The sequence below is a fragment of the Podarcis filfolensis genome (genome assembly GCF_964270895.1).
Source record: "Podarcis filfolensis genome assembly, chromosome: 11".
NCBI lineage: Eukaryota > Metazoa > Chordata > Lepidosauria > Squamata > Lacertidae > Podarcis > Podarcis filfolensis.
The window spans coordinates 26623873-26638723 of NC_139613.1; the positions used below are offsets into that span (position 1 = coordinate 26623873).

Genomic DNA, 14851 nt, shown 5'->3' on the forward strand with positions numbered 1-14851 from the left:
GACCGTGTGGCAACAGAGGGGAACAACAGCTGGGGGGCTCATGGAGGAACAGTTGCCTCCCTCTGTCTACCAGCCCCTATTGACGTCATCTGTTGCCTTTTTTGACAGAAGTCTTATTTCTCTTTGGATTCCTGTCTATGTACAGGTTCTGTACAAGGTTCTGTACTTTGACTTTTCTATCTCTTTCTCTCTCTGCTAAATCATGAAACTTCAAAAAAACGAAGAGGGGAAGGAACGAAGAGGAGAAGGAAGAGTGGTAAATGAGAGATTGATGGAACATATGTGTGCTTTTTGAGTACCTAAGGGTTGTGAATGTACATTTATATAACAGCTAATATTGAGGAAACCATTTGTGTCGGGGTGAGTAAACCTCTGACAGATTACATGCAAGCACTTGCGCATGTGTTTCATTATTTGATTGCCTTAGGAGACTGCTGTTTAAGTTGGCAGATCAACTTATTAAAAGCAAAGCTTGTCTGCTGGCAAGATTACAGCACACTGGGGGTGGGGTAGGGCAGAGAGCCCAAATGTTGAGGTAGAGTGTGTTTATAGTGTAAGGAAACTATAATGTTACTGGAGGAAAGTAGGATTAAATGTGGTTCTAATTTATTGTACTGGGCTCAAGATTATATTCCTTCAGGATTTGGGCATATATGATGTGTGTGTGTGTGTGTGTGTGTGTGTGTGTGTGTGTGTGGCTTTTTAAAAAAAACAAAAACAAAACACGTTTAAGTCAAATATGTTGAGAAGATCTGGAATACCTTTCTCTTCAAACTTTTAGAAAGCGTGGGCATTTTGTTCTCAATATTTCTTAAGTATTTAAGCAGCCTTGAAAATAAAGAATGTCGATAGTAACAGAACAGCTAGATTTGCTGGTCTCACTATCCAGTTATCATGCAGTGCTAAGCTGCTGGTGGTGTTGTTGCTGTTAAATTTGTATACTACCCTATACCCATAGATATCAGGGAGGTTCTCAGAATAATCAGGGCAATTCACAACATTATGGGTCCCCCTTCCTGCCTTCTAGTGCAACACACAGAGGAGGGGGTTGGCACAAATGAGCAGCCAGTTCACCATTTACATGTGAACCAGCTCACTGAGTCCATTGTCAATTTAACAGTGAGCTTTTTGGTAAGCAATTTACGGCTATTTCACACATGGTTTCAAGCTATGCTTTTATCATGTGCTTGGATGCTGCAATGATCGGCTTGAATATATACAGGGTAACTGGAAAACAAAATACAATAAACCAGATAGCCCTGCATAATATTTGTCCTAATTCAGATGCCACCTACACGGGACCAAAGATGATATGTGTTTAAGCATATGCTTAGTTTGGCCCTGACACCACATTTGACCCAATTCCGTGCTGCAGTACCATTGTTGTCACTCCGTAGTAGGGAAACTGATGACTAAAATGCACAAGTGAGTTTTCTGTTGCTTTATGGCAACAGAAGCTCTCTGAACGTGACCAGTTAAGGCACGATCTACCTGCCCTTTCCTGGTAGCCCATTGAGTGGGAGGAAAGAGGATCCTGTCTCTATCCATTGTTGGCATCTGCCCCACAGCAAGTGACTCCCAGCACTAGCTCAGAGACCACCACCATTATCAGAGCACATTCAGTGTGTTCAGGTTATTTTGTGTGGGCCTCTGATGACAGCACTGCTTGCACAAGACAAACTGTAAACCCTTTCCTACAGATAATTAAGATAGCTATTTACACAGTATGCCTGTTATTCTAGAGAGATAGAAAGCAGTACCAAGGCATCTAGTATAAGGGAAATGACTGGCTGAAATCCTAGATGCCCTTACCTGAGAGTAAGTCCCAACGAACTCAGTGGATCTTACTTATGCGTGGACATGGAGAGGCCTGCAATGTTAAGTATCTTTAAAAAACAAAACAGCACGCGGGGAACAGGAAAGAAAATGTGGTGGACAAGAAAATAAGATCCACTCCCTGAGGGTTACTTCTCTTTCTGCAGCAAAGCAATATGAGGTGCAATAGATTAATTGCCACATCAGCTCAGTTTTAAGCACCTTTAATTGGTGCATATGTTTGTACACTGCTCTAAGATTCAAGGGAAAGGCTAATTAGGGTACAACTTGTTCTAACTGCCTGTGTGGATTCAGTGTAATAAAAAATCGTGTGCAAAGTACATGCTCAGGTGCTGTGGGCGGTGTTGCCTTCAGTTATTTTAGGAATAAGTGCACTGGCCTATTAGAAGAGAAGGTTACCAGACCTAGCTGAGACACAGCACTCTCTCTCTCTCTCTCTCTCTCTCTCTCTCTCTCTCACACACACACACACACACACACACACCATTTCCTGTTTACCAGAATTCAAATCTTAAGTTCTCCATACAAGTAGGGCTGCTTTATGTAATGAAAAAGTCCTCATTGAGCATTCTGGCCTAAACATCTCCTGACTGTATTGCATGGGCTTCCTTGTGGGCCTGGCACGGTGCCATGTTGTATGATGCTGTATAAACAGAACATGCAAGGAACTGTTTGCTGATACTAGAAATCTTGGGATTGTTAAATACTGGCAGCTTTAGTTTTTGTGTTAGAAAAGAGATGAGCTTTCCTACTGGCAGAATTTTGAAATTCCAGATAGTTAGATGTTCACAGGCGGGCAAGGGGTGGTTTTCTTGAAATAATTGCAAGCAAGAAACCTGCATTAAAGCAATTATTTGAATTAGTCCCTGTCCCCTGTTGGTAACCTAAGACCCTCCAAATGGTGGTGAACTACAGCTGCCCTCAGTCCTGTGGCCAGTGCTCAAAAATGATAGCAGTTGTAGTTCAGCAACATCTTGAAGACCACTGTTTCTCCACCCTGCTTATGTGATTTTAATCATTTCGATGTAAACAAAGCTGTCCTTTTAAAAAACGAAACCAGACTGAAAATAGCTCACTATAAAATGATTGCCAAAACTTGTCATAGGTATCTTAACAGATGACAAATGAATTTGCAGAGCAGTGTGAAATGTCACGGTGTTAACTCCTGTTACGAGTGACAGCTTGTTGTCAGAGTGCCAATATGAAATAAGACCAGACATTGTCACAAATACATACAGCATATGCTTATGTGCATGGTTGGTGACCTATCCAATTTTCTGTGTGGAATAAATTCTTCATTATGTCGTTAAATTAGGCACACACACGACATTTCGTCTTCTGAATATGAGGTGCTAATTTGGAAGAAAGTATTTGCTTCATCTCCCTTGTATGAGAAATAAAATAGGCAGCTAAATGGCTTAATAGTACAAACAAAATGGATACATAGTAGGAACCCAAGAACAAATGCGTACATTGACAATAAATGTTTACAGTCAAGTTTCGTCAATGTTTTCTGATAATCTGAAGCTACCATTATGAATCTTGCCTCCTTTTGCTTGAATGGGTGATAAGACTTCAACTCTTCATATTGAAGCCCACTTTGGACAATGTAAGTGGTAATGAGCCAATCTGTTAAAGAATACTATATAAAATAAATCTATTAAAATCCATTTCTTTTCCCCTAGTTACATGATTAGTCAAAACGTGTTTAGTAAAACAAAACAATGTAGTAAAAGGTAAAGGCAAAATACAAAATAATGTAACACTTCAGGGATAAATGCAATGCTCTCATGGAACTGCACAGATTAGAAAAAAAGGCATGGATTACTTTTTAATAAAAAAAGTTAAAGCATCAGTTTTAGCCTATAATTAAGGAATAACTAGAGACTTAAAAGAGATCTCTGCGGCATAATGCTGCTCATAGCATAATGGCCTGCTGTTGTGCAGGAGACTGATCTAAGGTTTTTGTGGAAAATACTGACACCCTGAGGTGAAGAGTAACTTCAAAGCAATCTCATAGTTATAAGATCACTTAACTCTTACATTACGTTGTTTCCAGTAGATTTTGCTGCTCTGCATTTCCTCCCCTTGATGGTTATCCCTTCTAAGCATTTTGAGAACTTTGGCCCTGTAACTGGTGCTGACCATCTCTAATGAACTTAGGAACATACTGTAGAAAGATGCCTTATACAGTGGTACCTATATAAGGCGGATCTAGGGGACCAACAATACATGATTCAGCATGATGCACTTATGCATGCTTATGTATGCCTTCCTCTAATACAGTGGTACCTTGGGTTACATATGCTTCAGGTTACATACGCTTCAGATTACAGACTCCGCTAACCCAGAAATAGTGCTTCAGGCTAAGAACTTTGTTTCAGGATGAGAACAGAAATCGTGCTCTGGCGGCACAGCAGCAGCAGGAGGCCCCATTAGCTAAAGTGGTGCTTCAGGTTAAGAACAGTTTCAGGTTAAGTACGGACCTCCGGAACAAATTAAGTACTTAACCTGAGGTACCACTGTACCAGTCAAACCCATTTGCTCATCTAGCTCAAGGTTTCAGCCAGGAGTCCTTCCAGCCATACAATGAGATACCTGGAGTTAAACATGGGAACTTCTGCCTGCAAAGTGTTGTGGGGGTGGGTGGGTTATTGTTAATGTTGTTGTTAATTGCTCTCTAGGCACTGAAAATTCTTTCTTCTCTTGGCAAAGATTTACCAACATCACATGGTACTTGCTCCCTTTTTAACACAATGCAATACAGTGGTACCTCTAGTTAAGAACTTAATTCGTTCTGGAGGTCTGTTCTTAACCTGAAACTGTTCTTAACCTGAGGTACCACTTTAGGAAATGGGGCCTCCTGCTGCCGCTGCGCCACTGCTGCACGTTTTCTGTTCAATTTCTGTTCTCATCCTGGGGCAAAGTTCTTAACCAGAGGTACTATCTCTGGGTTAGCTGAAGCGTCTGTAACCCGAGGTACCACTGTACATGTCATGGCAAGATTGGCCTTTGCAGGGTTCAGGTAAAATATCTTTTGCATGTCTCACTTGGGTACCAAACTGGCAAGATACTACATATTTTACTGGCCAAAAGTAATCCACAGTCAATCTCTCAAGCTACCCCTCAGTGAAGATAAAACTTGGAGAGACCATGTAGGACTGTAGCTCTATATGCCAGTTATAAATGAAATAAGTAAATGAATTATGTTACAGTGACCACTTACACATCACCCCAAAAAAGAGGACAAAAGACAAGAGTATCTGTTTTGCTTGCAGAAAATCGCAGGCCATCTCCAGGTAGGACAAGAATGTCCTCAAACTGAAACCCTGCAAAGCCACTGCCAGTCAGTGTACGATGCCATATTGAGCCACAGACCCCTGTGTTCCTTCCTATGAGCATTGGTGCCAATTTTAAAATTAGGACTATAATTTAAATAGAAAGCCAATACTTCTCGACATTGGGAGGGGGGAGGGGGAACCCTGTGTCCAGGTGGCTGCTCAGACTACTGTCCATGCAATAATTTCCATGCCCCTGTTTTAGGGTTATTTGTCTTGAAACTGGACTAGGTCAAAACAGAGGACTCCTTCAAAAAGAAGACTGCCCTTTGCAAAGCAGGACTAGCAGACAGTCTACATTAGGTACTGCTGGGACCATCAGTCTAAAAGAGCGAGAGAGAGAAAGCAGGTAGCGGATCTTGCCAATTTCCTGCTTTGTTTTTAGTGTAATTAGAAAATGCATTTCTATAGTTGCTGTTCAACAAGGAAAAATAATGCCAGTGTGTATTATTATTATTATTATTATTATTATTATTATTATTATTATTATTACTACTACTACTTCCACAGCATGCTATTGCTTTACACGGTGTTTTTCTACAGTAGCACAAGCAAAAAGAAGATAATTCCCAGCTCTAAGGGTCTTACAAGCTAAACTGTTACTCCAGTGCCACTAAAGTTTTGTCGCCACCTTGAACTAACAGTTCTACACTGAACATGGCATTTCTAAACAGAAGGCAGGTTGAAAAAGGTGTTGCGGCTTTCATAAAATAGTGTGTGCTTCAAAAGCAGCCCGTAGAGGGGAGTAGAATATAACAGGACGATTTAACTACAGGCATTTTTTTTTAAAGAGTTCCAGTTGGAGCCAACTAAAAACATCTGCTGTCTTATTTATAGTTCCCAGTTCCAAGAAGTATATTCTGTGGCAGATGAAAAAGTGGATGACAGCTCATAATTCATAAAGTTACCAAAGCCTAATCTGATAGAACATAGTGTACAAACTCCTCCCTCCCACACAGACAATATCGCTTCCTTTTAACACGAGATAGCATGGCTTTGCTACATATTAAATTGAGCGCTGACATACAATTTACAGCCCTTGTTATAATAATTAAACTTTAATAAAGAAGCACCATGGCCTATTACTGCAAAATGTTGGCTCAGAGCCAGCAATTTGGGGAGATGCATCTTGTTAGTGTGATTCTAAGCCAGTTTTGTTTTGTTTTTAAATCCAGTTAACTTCCCCCTCAGAATCTATTTTTGTTTTGTATTATAGGAACCCCTTGCATTGTTGTGCTGGGGATGGTTTTCCTTTTTTCTTTAACAAGGGAGAGGGGAGGGGAAGACATTTTCTAGCACATCATTTTTTTATTTTGTTAAAAATACTAGTAAACGAGAGCTTTCTGGGTAGTGGGCTGGGATTGAATTAGCCTGTTGTGAGAGTGTATGTCCAACTTAGTTTATAATCAAGTTTTTGGATGAAGGCTTTGGTAAGTAGTATTTCCCCATGCAAGCTTTTCCCTAAAGTTTCAAAGCAGCATTTTCTTTTAGAGGGTATGGAGGTGCTCACAGATGGTGTATACACCTTATTAAAGCAGCTTAAAATGATATAATGTGCGAAATATAAATGCATCATTTTAACAAATATAAATATTTACATTATGTTGCTCAGAAAGCAATACTTTGGAACAGGTGCTATCCAAATGAACAGTTGTTGCACCACTGTGCACACCCAACCCTCCCATCTCACTAGACCAGAGCTTTCCAAACTTTTCATGCTGATGACACACTTTTTAGACATGCATCATTTTGCAACACAGTAATTCAATTTTACTAGCAAACCAGAGATTAAACTAACCCCTTTCCAGCTGCAGGAGCGGGGGGGGGGCGTTCGCACGACACACCTACACACTACAGCCAACACACTAATGCAGGCTTCCTCAACCCTGCCCTCCAGATGTTTTGAGACTACAATTCCCATCATCCCTGACCACTGGTCCTGCTAGCTAGGGATCATGGGAGTTGTAGGCCAAAAACATCTGGAGGGCCGACATTGAGGAAGCCTGCACTAATGTGTCATGACATACAGTTTGGAAAGCTCTGCACTAGACCTCGGAACAGACAAAATATGGGGGAGAGTTCTTGAACATTTGGGGGACAGGACAGAAGTGGTCTGGAATCCAGGTGGGGGCGACTATATTACTTACTTATTGTTTTTTGAGGTCTTCTGTGGTCACCCCATGGGGGGGCAACCATCTTGTTTTCACACAATGTACTGCTAACAACACAACATCACTCTACACTAGTGCACCCCACAGTAGTAGTTGGGCTGCTGTTGTTCTGTCGCTAAACTGTGGCTTCGTTTTAAAGTTAAAAAAGATAAGAGAATACCAACACCAATCCTTGTGATAAGGAAGGAAGAGAAATTCATTGGTCCACGTTTTAATTTTCCACCCCAGGAGAGAAATGTGGATTAAAATGCAGCTATCATTCAGATTACACAGTTCTCAGAATTTCGTGGTGCTATTTCTGCTCAAAATATTCGCACAAAATGCATACTTCACAGAATTAAAAATGCAATAGTATGTATTTAAGGGGAAATGCAGCAAAAAGCATATGAAACATACATTTTAGCAGAAAGTGTGTATAATTTGAGTGCTAATTTTTCATTTTTTAAAAAACTACAAATAAAGCATGGCAAGGAATTAATCTGTGATTGAGTACATGTGAAACTCACACGGAACACAAATAAAGGGATCCAGCCACCTACATACATAGCTCAGTTGGTGGAGCATGAAAGTCTTAATCCCGGGGTCCTGAGTTTGAGCCTTATGTTGAACAGAAGATTCCTGCATTGCAGGGGTTTGGAAAATACGGCCCTTGTGGTCCTTTCCAACTCTACAACTCTGTGATTCTACGATCTCTGCCTTTGGACCGCCTCATAAAATACCAACAGAGCAATTCAGACTGTGACCAGGCAGCAGCAGTCCATGCTGGGTGACAGCCACCATTGTATCCACAGCCCCATCCATTATGTTGGTGTTGGAGGTTGAAGGAGGCAGGCAGAAATGTGCTGTGAGCTATGCCAGCTTGGAACTGCTGTAGCCATTAGGCCTTCATTGGACCCGGTGCTGAGAAAATCTAGGAGAAAAGAAAAGGTAAAATTACTCAGGTTTTGATTTTAACTGTAATGTTAGACCATAGTCTCCTGGATACCTTCTAGTAAATGAGTCCCGTCCCCCGTCCCCCAAGCTTTTTCAATAGTGTATCTTATTACATTTTAAAGGGCAGGTTAGGTTATAATTTTGGTTCTATCCACTTTCATGCTTCCTCTAGCAGTAATGAAAGGTTTGGCTCAGAGGCTTGCAGAGCCAACCTTCCAGCTTTAACTTTCCATAGGTCTTTGCCAGGTAATAACTCTGAAAATCTCTTTTTACTGAGAACTCCTGCAAAAAGTGCAGCTGTGTGCTGGTTTCATCTTGCAGCTCATAGCTATGTTGGCAGTGCTCCGTTGCAAGGTATGTGTCGTCCGCTCACACACGTTGCTGTTGCTAAATGCTGTTCAGGCATGTCTCTATTAACAAGAGGGGGAGAGCTTTTGGATTGGAGGGAATCTCAGCTTCTGTTTCGTCTGATTGGTTATGGCCGGTGGCAAGGTAAAAATAGAAGGAGTGGAAAATCCAGCATTTCTCGCATGTCATCAGAAGCCTCCTTTTAACCTGGGATAAATGCCTAATGACCAGGGAAGAAGGCTCTTTTAAGACAATCCCCTCGGCAACTTTTAAACACTGGGGGCGGCGAGCTTCAAAATAAAACCCAAAGGGTGCACTTGGTCTGAACGTGAACGTTAAAATGATTACTTTAAGTGAAAAATTGATACTGGATTGTAGCAAAGGGATCTGCAAAGTTGCCCAGATTCTTAAGAGTGGACTTGGCTCTCCAAACCTTTGTGCTGTGAAGCACACATCAAAGCAGAAGATAGTTTTGAAGTCAGGTACAGATTGCAGGCTGCTTGTCAAGTTTCGTTATTTCTCTGTGTCCATTGAAAATTGTGTGTTGAGAGGGGTGGGGTGGTGGGGGGGGGTTGTTTCTTGCCATAATCCTTTTGATACATGTTCAGTCCTCTGCTCTGTTACCACTAATCCATATTCAGAGCTTGTTTTGGCAATGGTAGCTGGAATACTTGCTTCCATTCCGTTTTGTTGCTGTAGCATGTCAGCTTTCTTTAAAGAAATATATAAAAAAATTAAAGCACCACGAACAAACCTGGCTTCCTTCTGTGTAAATCTTGTAAAATGGTACTTAGTTCTAAGAATGTTGTAAAGTGTTTAGTTTGGCAGACAACTGTTTCCTGAGGTCTTTTTTTTATTTTTTAAAAAACCCCTAAATGACTGTAATTTTCAGTTTTGTGCCAAAGGTGGAAAGTTTACTGTCGAAAGTACCAATTGCAGTATAATGGTATGGGAATTTTATACAGGAGCATTGCAGAACAGAGCAGCTCACGGCTACAAGAGCTACGAAACCCACTACTATTAAGAGAGTGTCGTTGTGTCAGGATTGTTGGTGATATGCTTTGCTCACTCATCACTTCATCACATTACAACGTTAAGGGGTTCCCCTCCCCATCAATTTATTTAGAATTTAACTAATTTCATTAAAAATTATGATTGGCAGTTTGTTTGAATCAGTGCGGTGGTATTTGGCTTCGAAGAATCAGGGCTGTCACCCAATTAAATAAATCTTTCTTAACTTTATGATATTGGTTGATTTACCTATGATTAATCAGTTAAATTTGCATATGTAAAAACAGTTGTGAAGTAGTCATATGCCATACTAGAATCTTTTTCCTGTTCCACTTTTTTCATTTTAACTTAGGAGAGTCATTCTCTCTTTTCTGAGAGAGCACAGAGAATACCTGTTCTAGTGGCCATTTCCAGCTTACATATGTTTTAAATGCTGCTCAATTAATGGCAGTGTTAGAAACTGAGATATGAGAGCTAGGAGCTAAATGGCACCTTGAACCTAGGTTATGGGCACAACAACGCAATCAGGGTGTGCTTTTTTATAACAAGAATACAGAGCTGAAAATGAATGAACTGCAGCTAAAATATCACGTTCATTTTTCACATGGTCTCAGAAACTGCTTGCGCACATGGAATTCCCTGTCGCAAAATGTGCCTAAAACAATGGGAGTTTCGAACACTGATTAATGGGTGGTAGTGGTAGATTTTCAGGCAATTTTAACTGATTTGTCTACATGGGGGTAAGCCCCATTGGGAATGTGCATAGGATAGGGCATGTTGCAGCCCTCAAAACTATATTTTATGTAGCAAACCCAATTGATTGCAAGAGCATTTCTAGCTCTGCAGCAGCCTATTTTTCTAACTGCAAAATATAAGGCAAGAGAAGAGAAGCCTATCTTCTAAAACATCAAAATACTTGATACAGCATTCCTAATTTACTTCTGATCTAGGATGGGAGAACTAGGCTCAAAGGAATTGTGATGGGTGGGTGGAAAATGCAATTTGCTTTCCTTACAGAAACCGCTAGAGGGAGTAAGAGAGAGAAGGCAGTGAGCTGAATTTTTCGTTCTGCCGCTTGCCTCCCTCAGAACTGCTTTGTGCACAGCTATTTTCGATGCAGATACTTTTGTGCAGAAAACCGACATATACATGGCTATGCATGCATGCATTTGAAAAAGGCACAGTGATTGCACACTCATGTAGGTATAAAAGTACAAGTACTCTTAAAAATACAGCAAGGTGCTTTGTGCATGGATATCTTTCACAAGATCAGTTTCCCCAAAATTGGCAGAGCTTCTTCTAAACTTTTATAACATGATTGCTTGTTGACAAATGCGAGATTGACTACTGCTGGCTCCACCATGCTAGGATGGGAGTGAATGTTCTTTTCACAGAGTTCGTTCTTCTGCCGGACACATTTCACAAAGAGCACTTCAAGGAAATCTTCAGATTCTTGTACTGTGGATTTCCTAGTAATTGTGGCATATTCAAAGAACTACTGTTAAGAGGAAGTTTCTGATCCTTTAAAAAATGCGGTATTTTTATATTTCTTGTAGAAATCACAGAAGGGGGGGGGGGGCAAAAAGAAAGAAGGTGCGTAGCTCCCCCGGCTGGTCAAGTCCAGAGCTTTCTGTTCCATTGCATTTTGTTATAAGAAGGTTGTATAGATTTTGCACATTCAGCTGTGTTCTGTTTTGAAGTGCACAAGAATTCTACAGTTGTGCAGAGCACACGTTGACACAGAGAAACATGGGGGCACTTTGTATGGAACACTAGAGTGTGTATGTGTGTGCAGACATATGTGATCATGCATCTGTGCAGCCTGTGGAGGACAGGAGAAGAAAAGAGTAGGAGGAGGCTCATCAAATACAGTGGTACCTCGGGTTAAGTACTTAATTCGTTCCGGAGGTCCGTTCTTAACCTGAAACTGTTCTTAACCTGAAGCACCACTTTAGCTAATGGGGCCTCCCGCTGCTGCAGCGCCACTGGAGCACGATTTCTGTTCTCATCCTGAAGCAAAGTTCTTAACCCGAAGTACTATTTCTGGGTTAGCGGAGTCTGTAACCTGAAGCGTCTGTAACCTGAAGCGGATGTAACCCAAGGTACCACTGTATGCAACTTTAAAGGAAGGGTGAAACAAGTGCTATGATGTGGACTCGATGACAACACAGACTTCCCTGTGCCTGTCGCCAGTCAAGTGCACCTCCATTCTGAACCTTTTTCCTTGGGGAGGCTGCACGTGTCTTTTCAGGGAGATTACAGGTTGTGAGGGAAGCAAGCATACTGCCCTTAAAGAGCCTTTGTAGCGACAGAAAAGTGGGTGGTGGGGTCAAGCAAGTTTGAGTATTGGTTATGCTGTATATGCAGTGCGAGGAAAAGCAGGTGCAAGTGTCTTTTGAGGACAGAAAGGCCTCAGGAACTTGATGAGGAGCAATGAACACAGGCGCCTCTGCATCTCCCATCTGGACTTTGCAGTGCAAATGGACCCAGAATGGAATACGGGTGCAATTCTGCACAGGGGCGGCCTGTCCCGTTTTGCCACCTGAGGTGAAACGGGAATTACCACACCTGCCATGTCCCAGTTCTCACCAAACTCTGCAGGAGCCTGGGCGCTCCTCCAACTGTTGCCACTCGCTTTGCTTCTCCGCCTGGGGAGGGGAAGACGAGCAGCAATGCTGCGCACCAGAATGCCTCCCCCTCAGCAGCAGAAGTGGTGTGGCTCTGATGCTACATGATTGCTAAATGGTCACATTCCAGTGGTGCCCTGTGGTACAGAGCTCTGCGTTGCCCTGCCCAACAGGCTTCCTTCATCAGTTATACTGAAAATTGAAACAGACATGGCCGGGGGAGGTGTGTCGAGACTTCTCAAAAGGTTGCTCCAATGAAGAGCTCTAGTTGCCATTTTGGTGTGTCCATGGTCACAAAACTGGATGCTTGTTTCAAACTACTGTGCACTTTCCATGAACCACCGTACAGCAACTATCCCATTTATTACATCCCCAGCATATTTGGGTGCATGTTTTCATTGTTTATGGCAGCCAGTGCAAAACTCTGGACCATCTTTCACCCAGCAGGGTCCATCACTGCTCTTATACTTTGTTTTAGCTAGCCATGGAAATATGCCATGCTGGCAGGGATAGCATTCGATATAAGGTTGCTTCTTCTTCTTCTTCTTTTTTTGCAAGAAGTTGATAGTGGCACAGTGATCCCCTAAGCACTTCTGTGACATGGTTGCTATTCCCATCCACTAAAACACTTGCGCATGGCTATCACACATGGGCTAGACACAGATCTGGATAAGGTTCATGACCTTTCTTTTATTTATGTTTCTCAGAAATGAGTGTGCATTGATGCAGCATGACTTGAGCCCTTTGCAGTGAAAGAGTTATAGAAATATAAGGGTGCATATTATTTATTATTGCATGAGAAAATTCATGTTGTAGTGATAAGTGGTTCAAAATAGCAAAGGGTGTAGCATGTGTTTCTGAAGTTTCATTCTAGGCCAGCAGAATTTCTACTGAAACTATGCTGAATATGTCCTGAATTATTTGGGACTCAAAACTTCTTCTTCTTTTTAACTAAGTGATTATGTATGGTTCTAATACGCAAGGGCTGACGAGAAAACTGTTTGCCTAGACTTTGCCAGCTGATAAAGGGGATTTGTTCAGTGTTTAAAATTTAACCAGCTGCATTACATCTCATGCTTTTCATGAACTCTTAACTGTACCTCAGCTGCTTCATTTTTTTTAAAAAAAAATTATTTATTTCATTTCTCCTTTCCTTTACAGCTTTTACACTTCCAGATCTTTCAGAGCAGTTTTCACCACCTGAAAAGGCAGCTCCTCTTCTTATCAAGTTAGTGGAAGCCATTGAAAGAAAAGGTATGCATATGGTGGCATGGGGCTAGAATATAACTTTGTTGTGTGCCTGGTCATTTGGATACCACCCCTTTTGAGCTTCACGTTTTTGAATTGCAAATGGCAGGCCTAAATGTCAGGAGCCATATCAGATCATGCTTAGTCTTGCACAATACTCATGTGCTTGCTTCCAGTGATGTTGGGATTATACCCAAGGTCCAGAAGTAATAATAATAATAATAATAATAATAATAATAATAATAATAATAGTACAGTCGCATGCTGCTTGAATTGTGGCTACTTGGTTTTTTAAAGTAGTAGTGAAGCTTGAACAGCTTGCCACCTCATAACTGGCTGTTGAGCTATATTGAAATGAATATGTATTACCTAAAGACAAGTTTGGAAAAGCCCTAGAAATGTGAAATGTTTTCAAACAGGTAGCAAAAACTCTGTCCTTGATGTGAGTAGTTGATCCACAGGTAGGGACTGCTTGGGAGCATTAAACCAGCTTTTCCCCAACCTGGTGCCCTCCAGGTGTTTTGGGCTACATTTCCCATCGAACCCACCAATGAATGGTCAGGGATAATGGGATTTGTAGTCCAGCAACATCTGGAGAGCATTAGGTTGGGAAAGGCTGCCTTACGGGGGCCCTGCTTCCCTCAGGTGTGAGAAGCCAAGGCACAGTGTTTGGGTTTACTTTGAACGGCGTGGAGTCCTGGAGAGTAATAATGTCTTTTGTATTCCCTGTTTGTAAACAAATATACCAACATCACACATTGGAGAAAAAAAACTCATAAGGCAAAAAACACAATTGCTAAGGCTGTGTCAGTTTCTTAGAAAGAAGAACAGCCATCAGAGTGCTTCAGCGTTAGTAAACTTCAGTGGAAACTCTCACTTTTCCATCTGTGTGTGTCAAAATTCAAACTTGCTACAAACCTTTCTTTGCCCTTCCCATTTGCTGAAGAATGTTGCCAGAGGAGAGAAATTTCCTCCCATCATGAAACATGAATTTTCCTACTATATTTTGACTAGCATTTCTGTCACTGTACAGTTCCCATCCCAGCATGGATTTATTGTGTATGTGTGTTCCTTTCTCGATCTGACTTCTTCAACTGGTCAGCTTCACCTCTGCAGTGTTATTCCATAAGTTTAGAAGTTAAAACAGGACTGACTATTGGTGCAGGTTAAAAGGCAGACGATTTGAAGGTTGTTTGTTTGCAATCTCTTAAGTGTAGTTCTTGCAGTCATGGCTGGTTTACTTTAAATACAGCCATTGTTAAATGTCACCAACTTCAAACACTTCTTATTGAAAGGAAGTAGTACCTGTACTGAGAACAGCTGTTTCAAAATATATAGG

The 14851-nt window shown here is 41.4% G+C and overlaps 1 protein-coding gene across 3 annotated transcripts in view; it reads left to right on the forward strand.

Moving 5' to 3' along the window:
• PIK3R1 (phosphoinositide-3-kinase regulatory subunit 1) overlaps window positions 1-14851 on the forward strand; it is a 62548-nt gene that overhangs the window by 24335 nt on the left and 23362 nt on the right. For 2 of the 3 annotated variants that reach the window (XM_083576146.1, XM_083576147.1), the window contains exon 3: window positions 13426-13518. In XM_083576146.1, the coding sequence (XP_083432272.1) occupies window positions 13426-13518 (93 nt within the window). Of the gene's footprint in view, window positions 1-8629; window positions 9109-13425; window positions 13519-14851 lie in introns of those variants that run through there. The other variant, XM_083576148.1, reaches the window with a different exon arrangement.